This window comes from Pan paniscus, chromosome X (assembly GCF_029289425.2).
Source record: "Pan paniscus chromosome X, NHGRI_mPanPan1-v2.0_pri, whole genome shotgun sequence".
Lineage (NCBI taxonomy): Eukaryota > Metazoa > Chordata > Mammalia > Primates > Hominidae > Pan > Pan paniscus.
The window spans coordinates 57,682,025-57,704,507 of record NC_073272.2 but is presented as its reverse complement, the minus strand read 5'-3'; the positions used below and the strand labels follow the sequence as shown (position 1 = coordinate 57,704,507).

At 40.3% G+C, this 22,483-nt stretch overlaps 1 protein-coding gene across 11 annotated transcripts in view; it reads right to left on the bottom strand.

Annotated features, from left to right (window-relative positions):
* KLF8 (KLF transcription factor 8) overlaps positions 1 to 21,827 on the bottom strand; it is a 59,717-nt gene extending 37,890 nt beyond the window's left edge. For 3 of the 11 annotated variants that reach the window (XM_055106787.1, XM_063601938.1, XM_034950496.2), the window contains exons 1-3: positions 20,219 to 21,180; positions 18,693 to 18,843; positions 3,263 to 3,336 (exon numbers count right to left, since the gene is read on the bottom strand). In XM_055106787.1, coding sequence (XP_054962762.1) covers positions 3,263 to 3,336; positions 18,693 to 18,702 — 84 coding nt within the window. In that variant the 5' untranslated portion in view covers positions 18,703 to 18,843; positions 20,219 to 21,180. Of the gene's footprint in view, positions 1 to 3,262; positions 3,337 to 18,692; positions 18,844 to 20,218; positions 21,181 to 21,536 lie in introns of those variants that run through there. The other 8 variants (XM_008959537.3, XM_057301184.1, XM_063601937.1 and 5 more) reach the window with 7 other exon arrangements.
* Positions 21,828 to 22,483: the final 656 nt, after the last annotated feature.

Genomic DNA, 22,483 nt, shown 5'->3' with positions numbered 1-22,483 from the left:
ACAGTGCAATGGAACAAAATAGAGAACCCAGAAATAAAGCCATACATCTACAAAGAATTCATTTTTTACAAAGGTGCCAGGAACATACATTGGGGAATGCGTGGTCTCTTCAATAAATGGTGCTGGAAAACCTGGATATCCATATGCAGAACAATGAAACCAGAACCCTATCTCTAACCATATACAAAAATTAAATTAAAATGGATTAAAGAGTTAAATCTAAGACCTCAAACTATGAAACTGCTGCAGAAAATATTTGGGAAAATCTCCAGGACATTGGTCTGGGCAAAAATTTCTTGAGCAATACCCCACAAACACAGGCAACCAAAGCAAACAGGAACAAATGGGATCACATCAATTAAAAAGCTTCTGCAAAGCAAAGGATTCAATCAACAAAGTGAAGAGACAACCCATAGATTGGGAGAAAATATTTGTAAACTACCCATCTGACAACAGATTAATCACCAGAATATATAATGAGCTCAAACAACTCAATAGAAAAAAGTCTAATAATTCAATTTAAAAATGGGTAAAACATTTGAATAGACATTTCTCAAAAGAAGACATACAAATGGCAAACAGGTATATGAAAAGGTGCTCAACATCGGTGATCATCAGAGAAATGTAAATCAAAACTACAATGAGATATTTAAAATGGCTTTTATCCAAGAGATAGGCAATAATAAATACTGGTGAGGATGTGGAGAAAAGAAAACACTTGTGCACTGTTGGTGGGAATGTAAATTAGTACAGCCACTATGGAGAACAGTTTGGAGGTTCCTCAAAAAAATTGAAAATTGAGCTACTATATGATCCAGCAATCCCACTGCTGGGTATATACCAAAAAGAAAGGAAATCAGTATATCAAAGAGATATCTGCACTTCCATGTTTGTTGCAGCACTATTCACAATAGCTAAGATTTGGAAGCAACCTAAGTATTCATCAACAGATGAATGGATAAAGCAAATGTGTTACAGATACACAATGGAGTACTATTCAGCCATAAAAAGAATGAGATCCTGTCATTTGCAATAACATGGGTGGAACTGGAGATTATTATGTTCAGTGAAATAAGTCAGGTATAGAAAGACAAATATCACATGTTCTTATTTATTTGTGGGATCTAAAAATCGAAACCATTGAACTCATGGACATAGAGAGTAGAAGGATGGTTACCAGAGGCTGGGAAGGGCAGTGGGGTGTTGAGGAGGAGGTGGTCATGGTGAATGTGTATGAAAAAATAGTTAGAAATTGTCTGGGTGCAGTGGCTCTCTCCTGTAATCCCCAGCACTTTGGGAGGCCGACATGGGCAGATCACCTGAGGTCAGGATTTTGAGACCAGCCTGGCCAACATGGTGAAACCCTGTCTCTACTAAAAATACAAAAAATTAGCTGGGCGTGGTGGCATGTGCCTGTAGTCCTAGCTACTCAGGAGGCTGAGGCAAGAGAATTGCTTGAATCTGGGAGGCGGAGGTTGCAGTGAGCTGAGAAGCCACCACTGTACTCCAGCCTGGGCAACAGAGAGAGACTCCATCTCAAAAAAAAAAAAGTTGGAAATAACAAATAAGACCTACTATTTGATAGCACGATAGGGTGACTAGAGTCAATAATAATTGTACACTTAAAAAATATCTAAAAGAGTGTAATTGCATTGTTTGTAACACAAAGGATAAATGCTGCAGGGATGGATACCCCATTCTCCATAATGTGATTATTTCACATTGCATGCCTGTATGAAAACATCTCAATGTATCCCATAAATATATACGCCTACTATGTACCTACAAAAATTAAAAATAAGGCCAGGTACGGTGGCTCACACCTATAATCCCAGCACTTTGGGAGGCCGAGGTGGGCGGATCATGAGGTCAGGAGTTTGAGACCAGCCTGGCCAATATGGTGAAACCCTGTCCCTACTAAAAATACAAAAATTAGCCAGGCATGGTGGTGCGTGCCTGTAGTCCCAGCTACTCAGGAGGCTGAGGCAGAAGAATAGCTTGAACCTGGAAGGCAGAGGATGCAGTGAGCCAAGATTGTGCCACTGCACTCCATCCTGGGTGACAAAGCGAGACTCCGTCTCAAATAAATAAATAAATAAATAAATAAATAAATAAATAAATATTTAAAAATACAAAAAATAAAAGTTGAAATTATAACAAAAAGATTCCTAAATGTAACCAACTTTATCTGATGAATTAAATAAAGAAACAGACAAGTATTGTATATACAACACTGTATACTCAAGTCTATAGGTGATTTAAGGATTTTCAAGGTTAATTTTGACTGTATTTGAGTTTCACTCATGCAGTGAATTTGCAACCCCAAGAAAGACGGGACTTCAACATCTAGCACAGAGCCCTGGGACATAAAATCCAGATAACCTGTTTCGAATCCTAATTCTTGGAGTGTTCAAGGCCAGTTTTATTTTCCATCAAATGGGGAAACTAAGAATAATGATGGTTAATTTTATGTGACAACTTGGCTGGGCTACAGTGCCCAGATATTTGGTCAAACATTATTCTAGATGTTTCTGTGAAGGTATTTTTTTGGATGAGACCAACATTTAAAACATTGTACTTTAAATAGGGCACATTACTCTCTATAATGTGAGTGGTCCTCATCCAATCAGTTGAAGACCTTAGTTTTTAAAACAAAGACTGTCCTCCATAGAGCAAGAAAGAATTCTTCTCACAATCTGCTTTTGGACTCAAACTGTAACTCCTTCTGAATCTCCAGCCTGCCAGCCTACCCCTGATGGGGTTTTGGACTTGCCATGCCTCCACAATCTAATGAGCCAATTTCTTGAAATCTCTCTCTCTCTCTCTCCATGTACATATATGCATACACACACACATACACCATACACACATATCCTGTTGGTTCTGTTTCTCTGGAGAATACTAATTAATACACTGTTCAACAGGATTATGGTGAAGATTAAATAAGACAATGCATTTAATCTTCATCCTATCTGAAATATGAAATAGTGCTATATAAATAGTTGCTATTGTCTACTAAAGGTCTACTCTTGTCTTTATAGCCTTGATTCCAGAGGCTATGTTTCTTTTAGGCCAGATCTACTCCCCAGCTGAATATGAAACCAAGGCATTCATATACTTTCTAGAAATATGTCTTCCTTCACCTCTTCTCAATCCCCAAACATGTTATGGAAAGAAAAATGAGTTTAAATTCTGTAATCACTACCAGGTATTCAATACTATTATGGCCCAATATTAGCACCCTATTTTCCTGATAACTGACCTGCTTGAATACCTGCATTGAGCCACCTTCTGAATTAAGTTGGACCTCCAAGTTGTTTATGAGTTTATCCATATCTGGAAAAGAGAAAAGGAAAAGACAACTTTCAGAATAAAATCTAACCCACTATATGCATAAATATGCCATTAATGTTATGTGTGTTCTATGACCTTTATCTTTCAGTGCTTACCAGATACTGATAAGTCATTGAAACCTTCTGATTTATTTTACTCATCAAGATGGCCCTAACTTTTCCCCAATAATATTAGCTGCTCCCCTCCACCAAACTGCATGCAGGTAATCTGTTTCTTCCTATTTCTCCAACATGCTCTGCCTTCAGAGGAACATCAGTATAGCTACAGTTTTCAGTATTCTACCTTCCTGGTCTAGTTCTTGCTTGAAGGAGTTCCAAGCTCCTATATATATATTTACCCGAGTGAACTTATTTACACATCAAGGCCAAATCTCTCTAGAGACGTATTTTATCTGTCTACGTCTCTTAAATCTGCAAGCCAGATGGGGTAATAAAAACAGTTTTCTCTTTCTTCTTTAGTTTTTCCTCTTAAAAAAAGGAATTAGTGTCTTAATTCAGCTGCCTTAAACCATCAGTCATTCATACTAGAAGCACCTACTAGCTTTCTTCCTCAACCAGATTTTCTGGGAGTTAGATGTGCAGCACTCACATCCCATAATCTTTGGCAAGGCCTTTTTTTTCCTAAGCCACAACTTGTCCATCTATGATTAAAAGATTTCAGACTATCCTCTGCAGAACCCTAAGGCTTCCATGGAACTTGGGGGTGGGGTTTGTTAAATTAAGGTTAGCTTAAAGCTTCCTCCTTACATATTTCAAGTTCAGCCTAAAGGTTTCCCCATCCATAATGAACCATAACCTAACTGGATGTGTAGACAGTGTAATTTACTGTTGCGCCAATCACAGAGTTTCAGCCAATTACAGGCAGTCAACAACTTGAAGTGTTTGAATAAGGCAAATACTGAGATATAACCAATCCAGCTGTTTCTGTACCTCATTTCCATTTTCTGTCCATAAATATTATCTGACTACATGGCAGCCCCAGAGTTGCTCTGAATCTATTATTTCTTCTGGGGGCTGCCTGATTCATGAATCATTCTTTGCTCGATTAAACTGTTAAGTGTAATTTGTCTAAAGTTTCTCTTTTAACAGGTTAATGGAGGAACTGTAGTAAGTAATAAGAATAGTAGAAGCCAGAATTAAGAAAACTGACTTCCAATAGAATCTGAGCTCCTTGCAGGCAGATACTTTCATCTTTGTTTTTTTCACTAATGTATTCCAAGGCCCTAGAACATTGCCTGGTACATGGTAGGTGTTTAATCACATTTTCGAAGGTTTTTGATGACAGTGACAGAAAAGGAGAGTGAGGGAATGTGTTTTCTCAAGTACAGAAATTGGAAAAGGGTGGAAAAGAACGAAAGAAAATTAGAGAATTTATGCATGAAAGATGCCTGAGGTGTAATTAACTATGAAGTGAGAGGTGGTAGAGAGGGTAGCTAAGCTTTTTCTGATTTCTAAGACAGGAAAAGGAGGTGTGATGGTGGAAAAACAATGTGAGGTCAGGTAACTCTCATACAGCCCACAGGGGGGCACCAAAACGCCAGGAGAGCTTTCTTTGTTGCTGCCAGAAACATGCGTAGGAGTGGAGAAGATTCGATTCTCCCTCTGCATTCACACAACACCTTCAACAGGCTTCATTATTTCTAGCAAGTACAACTTAAGAGAGCCAACTCCAATCTGTTCTTCGATTCCTACGGATTAAGAAACAGCAGAGTTGAGGAAGCAGAGTGATTCTGAGAGGCTATATTAGCTTCTATGAACCTCAGTTTCTTCACCTGCCAAAAGAGGGGAACACGGTATTGCCTTAACAGAGTTAATGTGAACATTCCATGTTAATACATTCATATGCCATGTAATGACGTTTCAGTCAACGATGACCCACAGATACGACACTGATTCTTTTTTTTTTTTCATACTTTAAGTTCTAGGGTACACGTGCACAACGTGCAGGTTTGTTACATATGTATCCATGTGCCATGTTGGTGTGCTGCACCCATTAACTCGTCATTTACATTAGGTATATCTCCTAATGCTATCCCTCCGCTCTCCCCCCACCCCATGACAGGCCCCAGTGTGTGATGTTCCCCTTCCTGTGTCCAAGTGTTCTCATAGATACGACAATGATTCTATACAATCATAACAGAGCTAAAAAATTCCTATCACCTAGTGATATCATACCTGCTGTAATGTCACAGTGCAAAGCATTACTCATTTATTTGTGGTGATGCTGGTGTAAACAAATCGACTGTGCTGTCAGTCAATATAATTATATACGTATGTAATACTTAACAATGATAATAAATGACTATGTTATTGTTTTCTGTATTTACTACACTATACATTCTATCATCATTTTAGAGTGTACTCCTTCTACTTACTAAAAAAAAGTTAATTATAAAACATTCTCAGGCAGGTCTTTCAGGAGGTATCCCAGAAGAAGGTATTGTTGTCATACCAGACGGCAGCTCCATGCATGTTATTACCCCTGAAGACCTTCCAGTGGGACAAGATATAAGGTAGAAGACAGTGATATTGATGATCTTGACCCTCATAGGCCTAGGCTGATGTGTCTTTGTGTCTTAGTTTTTAACAAAAACTTGTAAAAAGCAAAAAAAAAAAAAAAAATTAACAATAGAAAAAAGCTTATAAAATAAGAATACAAAGAAATAAAATATTTTTGTACAGCTGTACAGGATTTGTGTTTTAAGCTAAAAAAGTTATAGTAAGCTAAGGTTAATTTATAAGAAAAAATTGTTTATAAATTTAGTGTAGCCTAGTGTACACTGTTTAAAAAGTCTAAAGTAAGGTACAGTAATGTCCTAGGCCTTAACATTCACTCGCTACTCACTAAGTGACTTACTCAGAGCAACTTCTAGTTCTGCAAGTTTCCTTCATGTTAAGTGGTGTTCAGGTACACCATTTTAAAATCTTTTATGCCATATTTTAACTGTGCCTTTTCTATGTTTAGATACACAAATATATACCATTATGCTACAACTGCCTACAGTGTCCAGTACAGTAACATGCTATAGAAGTTTGTAGCCTAGGAGCAATAAGCTATACCATATAGCCTAGGTTGTAGTAGATTATACCATCTAGGTTTATGTTAGTACATTCTATGATATTCACACAGTGTAAAAATTGTCTAAGGATGTATTTTGCAGAACATATCCCCTTCATTAAGGGATGAATAACTGTACATGTAAATACACTTAAAACAAATCCTGGCATATAGAACACTCTCAGTTAGCTATTATCACCACCATTATTATTGTTGATTATCAGAATCTTGAACTCTGGCCCAAAGAATCTGTCCTGTGTATCAAATAGGACTTTTATACCCCATGAGTTCACAAACCTGCTCCACCTCTTATATTTCTAATCTTAATTTCTAGCACCACCATAAACCCAGTCTATCAGTCTAAAAACCTAGGGGTCAGCCACCTTTGACTCTTCTCTCCCTATCTTCAGCCAGTTGGTTATCAGCTATAATAATTCTCCTGCAGATATATCTCTTAAATCTAGCCCTTCATCATTTCATAGTCACTTCCTTCCCCTTCTGGTCAATACTCCACATTGCTCTCACAGTGTAGTAAAACATGTGGGCTCTGGAGTGAGTGCCTAGAATCACATTCTGATTCTGTGACTTCTTAACAGTAAGAAGTTGGGCAAAGTTTTTCCAGCCTCCTGTGTCTGTTTTCTCATCTGTAAAATGGGAATAATTATAGTACCAGGTCACAGAGTTACTATGAGGATGTATCAAGTTGATATATGTTCAAGTATTTACAACAGTACCTGGCACAAAGAGGAACTGTCTGTTTCCTTCACCACCAGGTGAGCCCTTCAATAGTTACCTAGTCTTGTTCCTTTTTTTGTATCCCTATCTTTTAGCAGAGCATCTCCTATACACTATGTACTAATGTCCAGTGAATAAAGGAATGAATGATCAGTGAAATGAGGAAAGATAGAGCCATATCCAGAACTATAACTGCCCATCCTCAAAAGCTTTAATAGCAACAATCAAGGAGCCTGAAAAATACTTCTTGGCCCTCCTATATCACAAATATTTTAGTAAAATAGTATAAGAGGGAGAGCTGACAATTAATAATGTCTCAGCCATTTCTGGTTAGTGCCCTCACCCAGAAAACAGCCAAATGGAATAGCCATTAGGTAATCCTGGTCAACCTTCTAAATATTGGTAGGAATGACTATAAGGAAAGATACTGGGAAGGTATATAACCTCCTTTTTTAAATTTAATTTTAAAAAATATTTACCCAGGCAAAATTGAAAACTGAAGAAAATTAAGGCCCACAGAAGGTCTTAAAGAAGGCTCTGTTTTTTTTTTAAGAGGGATTTATGAGCCTCTTGCTCTTCTCTAGAGTTGGAATTTCTGCTCTAAGTGTCTAAGAGAGACCAGACAGCTGCACAAAAGCTGTCAGGGAAGTGGTAAGGAAATATACAAAAGGGGGTTATAGTATATATGGCCTGGGCCATTGAGATGTGAATCACTCAGGCAGGAGGACACCAGAAATGCAAATTACCAACTTGAGGTAATAACCATTATTCTGCTTGGATTGGCTCTTCAAGCCTTTGTGTCTACAAGCTGGACTTTCTGGTCCTTCTCCTAAGGGCATAGGTCCTATAGAAGGAAACAGAGGAGGAAGAAATAGGGAAGAAGATTGAGTCCCATCGCCAGTGGGTCAATGTCTCATATATGCAGGACATCACAAACCACATTCCAGGTACTGTGACTACAGGAGTTTGATAAAATTATGTAACTTTTGTCATGTCCCCAAGTTTATATTATACAAAAGTGGCATTTCCTATAATGATCAGCTTGTCTTACAAAAGTGAACAGTGCCTTCAAGGAACTGGAGCAGGTGCTGGCTAAGAAGAAAACATCCCATCCTTTGGCCAACCCTGGAAGGGAAAAATGCCTAGAGATAAAGTGACAAGGGGTACAAGAAGAGATAAAGTAAGGAGGGGTGCAAAGCAGAGTCATTAGAACCTACAACTAAAAAGAAAGCAGAGCACTGGAAACCCTGACTCAGGCCTAAGAAAGGACCTTGTGCTTTGACAGGATACAGCATTTGGACAATTCAAATAATGTCTTATATACATCAACATAGCTTTACAGTAAGGAAATACACAGCTTTCATATAATTTCCATTTCACACATAATAAATTTGGAGGCCTGACATCACATAGTTTAGAAGTGCTAGAATCAGAACTGAAACTTCAGTCCTCTGACTCAAATTATAGTGCTCCCCAACCATTTTCTAATACCTCAAATCTGGTGAGCACCTTCTTTCTGAAAAACTGTCTGCTAAAAGAAGAACACATTTAAGGACAACACAACTAATCACTTAGGAAGATCTTAAGCAGATATCATTCATCTTTGGCCTCTAACCTATAAGAAGTACTGGAACTATTTAAAAATAAAAATCAATGCTTAAGGGTTTTGAGAAAGACTACAGTACACATTTATTTTCAGACAATTTTATTGCACATCTTCCAGAGGAATTAAGAGTAGTGTTGCAATGGGCCTTTGGGAAAGCCTTCAGGATATCTCTGCAGCATGACATTAATAATGGAATGGTGATAAAAAGAACTATAACAGCCGACATTCATTGAGTGCTTACTTTGTGTCAGACACTGTCCTGTTTATATCTATTTATCTATCTATAGATATCTTCATTTAATCCTTACAACCCTAGTAGTAGGCACCATTATTTCCTCATTTTAAAAAGGAAGAAAGTGGGCCTGGCACAGTGGCTCATGCTTGTAGTTCCAGCACTTTGGGAGGCCAAGGCGGGAGGATCACTTGAGCTCAGGAGTTTGAGAACAGCCTGGGCAACATAGTGAGACCCCATCTCTACCAAAAATTTAAAAATTAGCCAGGCATGTTGTTGTGTGAGGCTGAGGCAAGAGGATCACATGAGACCAGAAGGTAGAGGCTACAGTGAGCTATGATTGTGCCACCGCAGTCTAGCCTGGGTGCAGACAGACCCTGTTTCAAAAACAGAAAATAAAAATTAAATTGAATTGAATGAAATTTAAAAATGAGGAAACTAAGGCACAGAGAGATGAAGTTGCTTACCACCAAATCACCAAGTTAGTAAACAGCAGAGAGGAGATTTAAACCTCAGTAGTCTGGAGACATAAAGCAGCTATAATGAAATTACCTGGGTACCAGTAGGATCTTCCAGCTTCTGTTTTAAGCAGATTCCATAGCAGAGAATAAATGGTTGCTATAAACCAACTACTTAATAAAGGGAGATTGCAAAAGCCTCCAATTTCTCTCATTTCCCCCAAACAGGCTCACACCTGTCACCATTGGAAAACTCAACCTCACCTTCCAGTTGTAGCACCTCAGCAGGCAGCTCTGTATGACTTTTCTATTCAAGAGTTTTGGGCCGGGCGTGGTGGCTCATGCCTGTTATCCTAGCACTTTTGGAGGCCGTGGCAGGCGGATCATGAGGTCAGGAGATCGAGACCATCCTGGCCAACATGGTGAAACCCTGTCTCTACTGAAAATATAAAAATTAGCTGGGAGTGGTGGTGCATGCCTGCAATCCCAGCTACTTGGGAGGCTGAGGCAAGAGAATCGCTTCACAGGAGATGGGGAGGTTGCAGTGACCTGAGGTCGCACCATTGCACTCTAGCCTGGGAGACAGAGTGAGACTCTGCCTCAAAAAAAAAAAAAAAAAAGCAAGAGTTTCAACATACACAAAAGCTGGAGAGTGACTTGAGGTACCCAGTCTAAATTATAAGAACCACCACCACAGCAGGTACTCAGAAGTAGCTGTAAAACAGCAAACCCCGATAAGATGGCGCGGAAAGGGAAGAAGGAAGCTCCTGCCCCTCCTAAAGTCAAAGCCAAAGCAAAGGCTTTGAAGGCCAAGAAGACAGTGTTGAAAGGTGTCCACAACCACACACACAAAAAAGAAGATCCACACACCCCTCACCTTCCAGCGGCCCAAGTCACTGCGACTCTGTAGGCAGCCCAAATATCCTCGGAGGAGTGCCCCCAGGAGAAACAAGCTTGACTACTATGCTATCACCAAGTTTCCGCTGACCGCTGTGTCGGCCATGAAGAAGATAGGAGACAACAGCACACTTGTGTTCATTGTGGATGTTAAAGCCAACAAGCACCAGATCAAACAGGCTGTGAAGAAGCTCTATGATACTGATGTGGCAAATCAACACCCTGATTTGACCTGATGGAGAGAAGAAGGCATACGTTCGACTGGCTCCTGATTGCAATGCTTTAGATGTTGCCAACAAAATTGGGATCATCTAAACTGAGTCCAGCTGACTAATTCTAAATTTACGTGTATCTTTCCACCAGAAAGAAAAAACAAACAAACCAGAAAACCCCTGTAGTTTTCCTGCTTAGCTTACCTGGAATGAGAGAAAAGGAAGTGGGGGCAAACTAGGATGTTAAAAAGAACAGAATTTAAGAGGAGAAAACATATTGCCACAAAAATAAATGAAGGCTGGCAGCACATAACATGTATGAATGACAGTGACAGAAAGACTGAAATCTAGTATTACATAATTACTACAACAGCCAGCTAAACTTGAAGTAGTGAAGTCATATAAGGTATTGAAAATATAATGTGATAAGAAATACCAGAAAAGAGATTTATAACTTTGGGCAAGTCATTTGACCTTTCTATGTCTGTTTTCTCCTTTGAAAAATGGGAATACACCAGTGTAGCCCTCCCCACTCTGGCTGTTATGAAGACCAATCATGATAACACATGTAAAAATATCTTATAAGATGTAAAGATAAAATAGCTGTATAAGTTTTTAGGATTACTTCTGTCAGAAAAATTTTAAAAGTACATAAATACGGTCACATACTTAAGATGTAAACCATTTCCAGTAACAAACTTATGTATGATTTTTGATATCTTTATCTCCATTCTCCCATGAGTTCATGTTCTACAATATCACCTGCATAGCCTCCAGTGCTTTCAGCCAGTTGCGCTTCTCTCAGACGCTGATGTTAAGCTACATTTTCTTTTCCACAAAAAGAAAATAAATATGCCAGAATGAAAAATTACCTTGGAATGTGCTAGAGATTAAGATTCCTCATTCTGGAAAAAGATGAAAGCTAAGAGGAATTATGATAAAAGTCTAAAACTGGAAATACAAGTGGAGATGAAGTTCAATAAACTCCAGGCCTGCATTTTAGTTCTAGTTTAATCAGTAAATTGTTGTGTGACCTTGAGCAAGTCTCGTCACTTTATGTAGAAAGTGGAAATAACTCCTCATTCACCTCACAAGATACTTGTAAGAATCAATTGACAAAACAGATTTAAAGGTATTATAGAAACATAATCTCAGATGCCTAGAACCAGTCCCCTTGCCTTGAATCTCCATTGAACAAATATATTTATGTTTAAACAATAATTAATCTTATATGCAATAAGCAGATAAAACTCTTACTATTAAAGAAGGCCATGTGAAACAATGGGAAAATCATTTAACTAGGATCTGGGAGACTTGTATTCTAGATCAGGCTTCACTGTTGTCTAGCAGTGTCGTTTTGAGTAAACTACTTAGTCCTTTTCAGATCCCTTCCAGTTTATAACATTCTATGATATATGATTTTATTACAAGGACATAGATGGAAAATCCATAATAATCATCTCAGGTTTCTGCTTAACCTGTGAGATTGATGTCAAGAAGGATTAAGTTTTCTACAAACCATCAGGTAAACTTGAGTCTCATTCCAATGGCATTTAAAAAATTACTATGAATGACTGGGTGCGGTGGCTCATGCCTGTAGTCCCAGCACTTTGGGAGGCCAAGGCGGGTGGATCACTTGAAGTCAGGAGTTTGAGACCAGCCTGAACAACATGGTGAAACGCCATCTCTACTAAAAAACACAAAAATTAGCCAGGTGTGGTGGCACATGCCTGTAGTCCCAGCCACTTGGTAGGCTGAGGCACGAGTCACTTTAACTCAGGAGGTGGAAGTTGCAGTGAACTGAGATCATGCCATTGCACTCCACTCTGCATGAAAGAGCGAGGCTCCATCTCAAAAAAAAATTATGGGTGATTTTAAATGCATACAAAAGTAGACAAAAACCCCATGCACCTACTCTCAGATTCAATGATTTTCAGCTAATGGTAAACCTTGTTTCATCTGTACCTCAACCCACTCCCCCTACCTCAATGTATATTTTTATGCAAATCCCAGATATATCATTTCATGGCATTTCTTTTTTTAATTTTAAAGTTCTGAGGTACATGTGCAGGACGTGCAGGTTTGTTACATAGGTAAACGTGTGCCACACTTCATGGCATTTCTAATGGGACATATTTAATTTTCACAATTGCCCTGTGAGGTAGGTATTACTGTTGATCCCACTATACACATGAAGAAATAGAGTCAATGGGATTAAATAATCCCAAGGTCACATAAACTGGTAAATTATTGAGCTGGGATTGGAATCCAGGTATGATGTTTGATACCAAAGCTCTTTTTTTTCCTTAAAGTACTTGCTACTACCCTGTACTTTGAAATAGTTTGTTAGAGTTGAAAATAATAATAATGAAGGTGTTTTTATATCTTTGCAGCAAACTCTAATATTGAATATATGTACAGAGTATTAAAAGATTCCCACTAATTATTATGTTAATTATAAAACAAAACCTCTAGGAATTACAACTCCAGCATGGCACTAAGGGACAAAGAGCCACAGCAGCAAAAACTCATTGCTCTGAATCATTATGTAACATCTCATGTGATCCTCTTCATTACTTCATACCTTTATTTCATGCAACAATCTCCTCCAATAAATTAAACATGGTGGTAGTGTGGCAACCACAAATAATTTGTAACAATACAATTGGTCCTCATCCATGTTTTGTGCAACAGGTACTTAAGGGAAGAGACCTTGGCTCTTGAATAACTTTTCTACTCACTGCCTGAGCAGTGGCTCAGGAGCACCAAGACAAGGCATCCTAGAAGAGTCTTGGACCATTTCAGTTTGTAGAGCTCCAGAAAGTGAGGTTAATGCAGTAGCCAATTCAACGCCACACATCTATTCTAGGATCTAGCTACAAAATTAAGGAATAAGTATGTTATTATTCTTTTAGCACCAACTGTTATGTATATTTATCAGAACTAGTTTAACAAACAAGAAATAAATATATTCACATCACATCCCCGCCCATTCTAACTGAAGATGAAACAACCGCATCATTGAACGTATAGGAAGAAACAAGAGATGGAATAATTAGCTCCAAATAATCAAAGTTAAATATATGCTCAGCATCATGTAGACCTTTCTGAAGATACTGTACTTTATTTGTGATGTACAATATTTCAAGAAAAATGGCAAATAGAAGAGAAATGCAGAAAAAAATGAAAGAAACTAGAGAAATAACCAATTTTTTTAAAAGAAAACAAAACGGAGCTAGATCAAGAAATGTAGATGATTACATCTGGCAAAAAGGGGGACAGGGAAAAAGAAAGCTGGCCTGATAATTGTCTTCAAAGGCACATTTAGGTATTTGGAGAAAGTAGAACTACTATGTCATTTACAGGACATCGTGGTTAACTTAAAGGGGAACTTTCTGATGATAATCAAGTCTTTACCAAGAACCTACTAAATAGTCAACACTGTAGTAGATATTATGTGGGAAGGAGGGAGGAGGTAATACCAGAAGGAAGAAAACTTCATGGTCTCTGGCCTCTATCCTCAGTAAATTTGCAGTCTAGGTCAGATAGAGAAAACTGGCAGCCCACTGCAGATGTTGGCCTGGTTCTCATAGTGATGTTAAAGATTAAAACAGAAACATCTAACAACCTTTCAAATGCAGATTTCATGTTTTAAGAAAAAAATCCTATTTCTTGCTTTTCTAGAAAAGCTGAGAGATTTTATAATACAGAGTGTACATTGGCACAAGGGAAAAATTAGCTGGAGATGATCAACAGCTGTCCCCTTTAGACAGGGCATGCTTTTCTCATTTTACTGGGCCCTGGCGATTTAAGTTTGAGATCCCAGGTCCGTGTGATGAGAAACAATTATGCATAAAATAATAGCAATCAAATATTACAAGATAATAGATGCTGCATTGCTGGATTATGATTTGAGGCTATGAGCAATAATTAGGAGAGGAGGAGATTACTGAGAATGGAATAGTCAGAAAATTTCAAATAAATGGTTTGCTTTGAGGTGGGCTTTGAAGAACTACGACAGTCAAGAAGAAACAGAAAGGAAATCCAGATGAGAGGAAAAGTAAACTGCATACTCCATGAAGGCAAGGGTCCCACCTAAACTGATAGTTTACCTAACCTAAAGTGATAAGTTTACCACTATCACCTCAGCTTCTAGCATGATGCTTCCAACTTTGTAGACACCCAGTAAATGACTGTGGAGTGAAGGAGAGTAACATAATTTTTAAAAGTGTTTTAAGGAATATATCCTTGCAGTGGTCCTCAGAGTAGAGAGGGCAGAAAGAATCAAAGTAGAACTAGAAGCTATTGGAATATTCTATGAGTACTGAGGTAAGAGCTTACATAGGTGCCATAATCTCAATATCTAGACTAGGGGTCAGACAGGTTAAGGCCACCTAGGCCAGATGAGTAATGTGGTGAACAAAAAATACAAGTACTGTTTTAAAGGGGAGGGAGGGAGAGGCTCATCAACTCTAGGCAATTATTGCCAAGAGAGAATGCTGGTTCAGTATCTTCTGATTAGTCAAAAGAAACTGGAATTGAAGAATTTTTGTTTTCTTTTGAGACGGAGTTTCACTCTTGTTGCCCAAGCTGGAGTGCAATGGTGTGATCTCGGCTCACTGCAACCTCTGTCTCCCAGGTCCAATCGATTCTCCTGTCTCAGGTTCCTGAGTAGCTGGGATTACAGGCATGCGCCACCACGCCCGGCTAATTTTGTATTTTTAATATAGATGGGGTTTTACCATGTTGGTCAAGCTGGTTTCGAACTGCTGACAGGTGATCCTCCTGCTTTGGCCTCCCAAAGTCCTGGGATTACAGGCGTGAGCCACTGCGCCCGGCCTAGAATTCTAGAATTTTAAGGGAAATCTGATTTTGAAATATTGGCAATCAACCAACTTTTAAAAGTGTGGGACTAGGCAATTTGACACACTGCTATGAACTGACTTGTATTGTGTCCACTCACCAAAAAAAAATTAATAGGTAGAAGACCTAACCTAGTGACTATATTTGAAGATAGGGCCTTTAGGAAAGAAATTAAGGTTAAATGAGCTCATAAAGGTGAGGTTCTGATCTGATAGGATTAGTGTCTTTCTAAGAAGACACACCAGAGAGAATTCACTCTTTCTCCTCCCATTTGTACAAAGGTCACATGAGTACAAAGTGAAAAGGTGGCCTTCTACAGGTCAGAAAGAGAGTCCTCATGAAAATCTGACCATGTTGGCACCCTGATCATGGACTTCCAGCCTCCAGAACTGTGAGAAAATACATTTCTGTTGTTTAAGCCACTCAGTCAATGGTATTTTGTTATGGCAGCCTGAGCTCTCTAATGCACTGCTTACAAAAGTTTTTATTGTTATTACAAATAACACTGCAAAAGTTTGGAAATAAATTAAAGATCAATCAACAGAAAACTGTTTAAAAATTTGTGGCTCATGCATATAGTAAAAACCTATGCAGTCATAAAAAAGAATGAGGCATTTAAAAATGTGCATATATGAAAATATCTCCAAAGTATATTTTTAAGTAGACAAGCAAGTTGTAGAGAACAATATGCAGAATGTGTTACTATCTGTGTGTAAAAGGTGAAGGGGATATATATATACACACACACACACACACACACATATATATATAATAGAAACTACCTCATAAGGTTGCAGTGAAGAATAAGTGTGTTAATTTTGTAAACACTTAGAAGAAGGCATGAAAGTGAAGTAAGCAGTGAGAAAATATAGTTGTTGTGGTACTTACATATATACTAATATTATATATGTATTATATATAATATGAGCTCATCTAACCTTAATTTCTTTCCTAAAGGCCCTATCTCCAAATACAGTCACAAGCTTAGGTATTAGGTCTTCAATGTATGAATTTTTTGGGGGGGGATGGGGGGGGTCACAATTCAGTTCGTGTCAGTATGTCAAGTTGCCTAGTCCCACACTTTTAAAAGTTGATTGATAACCAGTATTTCAAAATCAGATTTCACTTAAATTCCTAGAATTCCAGTTTCTTTTGAATAATCAGAAGATACTGAACCATATATATATATATATATATCCATCTATCTATCTATAGAAAACCAAACATGATTTCACATTATCTTTGAGTAAACAAATGAGCCCAATACTACAATGTTATTCACACACACACACACACACACACACACACACACTCATTGCTTGATATACACTAAATATCCCTGGAGAGATTCCTAATAAATAGATAACATTAGTTGCCTCCAGCGAGGCAAAATGGGTGGCTAGAGAACAGGAATAGGAGGGAGACTTTTTTCACCATGCACCCTTTAGTAAATACTGAATTTTGAGCCACGCGGAATGCATTACCAATTGAAAATGCATGTTTTAGTTGAAAGTTTTTAAATTTTAGGGAAAACAAAACACGTGTGAGCTTTAGTTGGTCTGTAGGCTAATTGCACCTCTCGCCTAAATTAAGGTGGTGGCAGTTAGAATAATAATAAAGAAACAGATACCAGATACAAAGGGGAAAAAATACAACAGCCATTGGCATCTAATTAAATGAGAAAATGAGGAAGAGGGGAAAGGGACATGAGTACCACAACAGCTACATTTTCCCACTGCTTCACTTTCATGCCGCCTTCTAAGTGTTTACAAAATTAACACACTTATTCCTCACAGCAACCTTATGAGGTAGTGTCTATTATTATCCCCAATGCACAGATGGGACAACTAAAGTACAGAGTTTAAATAAGTTCACCATTACTATGGTCATAGTAAGTTGCAGAACCAGGGAAGTGAAAGGAAGAGTCTTGAATGAGGAATGAGTGAAGAGTCCAGAGGTGATGATGGTGAGTGTGAGGTTACAACAAAATGTCAAATTGCTAGTGATTTGAAATATCTGGATTGGGCTCTTGAGTTAGGTTATTGCTCCTTAATAATCCTAGAGCTTAGTTTGCCCACATCACATCTATTTTGTCTAAATACACAAATAACATCTTTTAGTATATTATACAGAACATCTAGCATCTTTCATATATTTAAATCCAGCTTCCTGTCCACTAATCTACGTTCCACTTCTGCAAACACACAGCAGCATTTAAATAAAACAAAATTTTTTAAATAACAAAAATGATGAGACCGCAACTTATGAAACATATTAGATATCAGGCACTGAGTTCAATGCTTTACTTACATTATTTATAATCACAAATTATCATGTCATTTTAGAGATGAGGAAACTGAGGCTAAATGATGAAACTCAGTTGAGGATAGTAAACATTAGCATATAAAAATCAGGAAGAGGTCGGGCACGTGGCTCATGCCTGTAATCCCAGCACTTTGGGAGGCTGAGGTGGATGGATCACCTGAGGTTGGGAGTTCGAGACCAGCCTGACCAACATGGAGAAACCCCGTCTCCACTAAAAATACAAAATTAGCCAGGTGTGGTGGTGCATGCCTGTAATCCCAGCTACTCAGGAGGCTGAGGCAGGAGAATCACTTGAACCTGGGAGGCGAAGGTTGCGGCAAGCCGAGATCACGCCATTGCACTCCAGCCTGGGCAACAAGGGCGAAACACCGTGTCAAAAAAAAAAAAAAATCAGGAAGAATACCAAACATGATCTCACACTGTCTTTGAATAAACAAATGAGCCCAATACTACAATGTTATTCCCTTATTCATACTCTACTTAACAATAAGATGGTAATCATACTAGATGATCATCTATGTCAATCATCCTAATCAAGTTTTCCTTCATTCACAAAATCATGGCATTGTAAAGCTAGATCTTAGAAGATCATCTACAGCCCCCACCGCACCAGGCATAGACAATCTGGCAAGATCAAAAATGACTAGGCTCTGTTTGCTACTTTGGTTATTGGAATTCACTTAGCCAATGAGAACCCCATCTCAGAAATGCATGTATTAGAACAATGAGAGTGGTGATGGTAGTCTGCTACATGGTTATTTTTTTCCCAATTTCCAATGTGCCCTGAAAAGTCTAAACAAGAGGGATGTATAGCTCCTGAGGGCTCTGAAGGCACAGCCATTAAGTAAGTTGGTCTTGAGGGTGGACTACATAGATGCACCTGTCATTTTTACTTTTGAGGTTATTATTTCTACTCTTCCTATGTTTTCTGCCTGTCTGCCCTCCAGGCTTACCTGAAGACATTGCTCCCCAGCAATTGCTCCACAGCAATTCTCTGTGTCCCCAGCAGTCACCAAAGGTCAACAACTCTCAAGGGCTTCCCCATAACTCTGAAGAATGGGATGAGGTCATTTACCTATCACTTGTTTCTGTTGTCCAAAAGTCCTGTTGGTTATATCATTCTGGTTAAGTTGCCCAAAGAATGAGAGAAAAGGTAGGCTAGTAGCCCTTTCTTTCAGAAGTGATGAAGTCTGGTGGAAACAATGTTAAATCAGAAGCAAATAAAACCTGTGTTCTAGCCTCAGCCTTTGGACAAACTAATTCAGTCTTCCTAAGTTTCCTTTTACCACATCTGGAAGGTGTTTTAAGGACAGAAAAACACTAATTTTATCAGCAGTGGTCCAGAAAAATAGTTCCAAACTGAGTAGAAAAGGGAAGTTGAACTAAGATACAAGTGGCAGCCTCTGCCACATACACAAGATATTTCATCCACCCGAGTATCTACTGAGATAGAATTATTAATCTGCATTCTATGGAAGAGAAAAGCAAGGCCCAGGGTGATGCAGCTAATAAGTGGTGATACTAGGGATTCAAAGCAGATTACCCCAAACCATGGCAATCTCCATCAGTTTCAAATCCAAATTTAAAGATTATTCTTTTTGCTCAATTATTACCACACTGGGTGACAGGTGCTTAATAAATGCGTTTCTTCACGATGAAGATAATACCAAAAGAAATAAGACATCGTGCCTTTGGCCACCTGTTTGGATGTGATTTATTTTTTCCCAAATTCTTAGGGTTAAAAAAAAAAGCCCACAAAAAGACAGCTCCGCCAAGTGGCTAAACAAATGGATTCACTTCAGCAATCACAGCAACTCGGCCCAATCAGTCTTCCACCTACACAGACGAACCAACTGCCTTGGCCACGTCTTAAAGGGCCGGAGCAGAGCCTAGGCTCTGGCTTCCTTCTCCAACCAAGCTCAGCCCCTCCTTAAAGAGCTGGCACGCCCAAAGCAGCTCCTCCCCCGCAGCTGCTTCCAGGCCTCACTCTGTGCCTCCAATAGCCTAACTTTGCACCTTAAACCACTGTCCCCTCCTCCTTCTTTTCAGAAGCTTCTCTAGGTACCCGCTATGGCTTCAGGGGGTTACCTGGGAGCTTTGGCCTTGTGAATCCTGTTCTCTCTGGTTGTGACTTTGGCTGTGTGGGGTTAAGTCAAAGACAATCCTTACCGCTTAAGGAGTATTGGGAGTGCCGAGCCAGGGGAGACTAGACTAGACAAATCCATCCATTCTTGCCCCCTTTCACTTCTTCCACCAAGCTCTCTCCTCTCCTTCTTGGCCTTTCTTTGCCCAGCCCTTTAGCAAAGTCATTTTCCCTTGAGTTTCATTTGATTCCACATAGTGTTCTTAACCTTCCGCTCCCGCCCCCACTGCTGAAACCCCAAGTGGGGTGTGTGGGGGGAGCAGGGGGACTGGGAGGGGGATAGAATCTAGACGAAAGAGGTGGGAGTGGGTGGGTATTAGTCCCAGAGTCACTTACCGACCATGTCACTAGCTGAGGACTCCTGAAGTGTCCAGAACTCATGCCGTCCTCCGGGAGGCTCATACTCCTGAGCTGATCGCAGGAGAGCTGTTCCCCTCACACCCGCCCCATTCTGACATAGCGCAGGGCGACGTGTTCTCGTCTTCTCGTTCTTGGGCCCCCACTCCCCTATTTCTCCGGGCTGGAAAATGAGGAGGGGGTCGAAAGGGGAGGGAGTCGATTCAGAGCCAGCTGGGCCACTCTCGGAACAAGGGAAACAAAGCTCTCAAGCATCCAACCCAAAAATCAGGGGCCGGCAGAGTAGACTTCCTAAAAAGAATCCTCCCCCCTGCAGCTTTTCCTTGGACAAAAATAAAGTGGGTTCGCTGGGCCGAAGTGGCCAGAGCTTAAGGTCCTCCGTTCCCCTTTTACCTCCACCAATTCAGTTCCGGCCAAGCCCGCTCTCCACCCATCCTCTGAACTCCACACACCCTTTAAAAGGAGAGGGCCGGGGGTGGGGGCTATGAAAACCAACCCAACCCCCAAAGCGCTACTTGAACACAAAGTTGAGGCGGAGAAGAAATCCTTCAAGACAGGAACCCACGAGGAGATACCACAAGAGGATCCCTTCACCGCCGCCGTTGCCGCCGCACACCCCAGCGCCTTCCTAAAAAGAAAGAAGGGAGGAAAAAAATGCCGACGATTGGTAGAATCATAGAGAAGAACACCAGCCCCAGGGCAGGGGCTTCAGCGAAAAATGGCAGCAACTCGTGCGGGTCCTCTGGGGCGGGGTTTCTTGGAGGCACCTAGCTGCCCCACGGGGTACCTCGCGCCCCACGCGAGTCAGAACCTAAAGTGCTCTCTGGGCAACCTGAGTGGGTAGAGTGATTCCGTCTTTCTCTGGCCCTGCTAGGCCCAAAGGAGAGGTGTGACTATCGTGAGGACTCCACCTAGGGTGGAGTTCCTTAAAAAGGACAGGCGGCCGCTAGAGGAGAGTGCAAAGTGGGAGGAGGTGGAGAAGGGTGGGGCTGAGAAGGAGGAGGGAGGAAGGAGGGGGTGGGGCGGGGCCCTGGGCCGACAGAGCTGGCCTCGCCTCCGGCGGCCGCCTCCCTCAGCCTCCAGCAGCGGCAGGTATAATTCCAATCAATTTCACTTCCTTATCTGCCCCAAAATTAAGGCTTGCAAGCACACTGCTTGATTACCTATTTACTCCGGTTATGCTAATTCTCCAGGGGAGGGTGGTGAAACGGGTACTGGGATTGGGGCTGGGGGCTGTCTAAGAGGGAAAGGAGAAAACAAAAAAGCTGACAACTGGAAGCGATATTTATCCTCCTACCTCTCCATGGTAACACGAACAAGGACAGCGAGGTCACAGTGTCTTCTCAGGGAGGAAGCTAAAAGGAACGGAGATTGGAGCTTGGTGCATTTTCTAGCAAGAGATAAGCCAAGGAGGTGAGGGCGAAGGAGTAGGTGGGGAAGAAGAAGGAGTTGAAGATGATCTGTGAATACAGCGTGGCCCAGCAGGGAGACTTAAGAAAGGCTTTCTCAGTCTCCCAGATACCAGACCTCTAAGAATAGAGTTCTCAACCCCCTGAGACCGCCTCTCAGCCAGGCATTGGCGAAGATCCCCGTAAAGCTGAATCCACAGGATAGGAGCCATGTTTCCAGGATTTCTTTACGCTTGCCTGAAAGTCTCTCTCTAGCTCATTTTAATGGGAGGCCAGGAAGTCACAAGCAACCACAGCCCATTTTCAGTGCCTCTTCCCTACCACAATTCTTTTAAAGAGGAGGAAAAAGAAGAGAGACAAGAAACAAAGCAGAGGGAGGAAGAGCAAAGAGACAGGAGAAATAATAATATCTGCCATGTATTCAGCACCTAATATGGGCAAGTCCCTGAGCCAGGTGCTTTTACATTCAACATTTCCCCATTTAGTCCCAATAACAACCCTGGGAACTAGGTACTGTTATATTCTCTGTGCCCTTTATTTAAAAAAAATAAGGAAACGGAGGGCCTCAGCCCAGTACTTTCGAACACATAAGTCTACTTACTTAGTTGATATTTCTGCCTGAATGTCTTCTGTGCATCTCATCTACCTTCCTTTCCCCAAAACACTCTGTTCTTCCTCCTGTAGTTCACCAACTACCTGAATGGCACCACCATACATCCAAGGCAGCACCCTGGAACTCATCCTTTAACCTGCTGTGATCTGGCCTTTGTCTACCTCTCAAGCAGCAGAGATTTTGCTGTTCTCCTGGGCTTTACCTGGATTACAAATCCCTGGG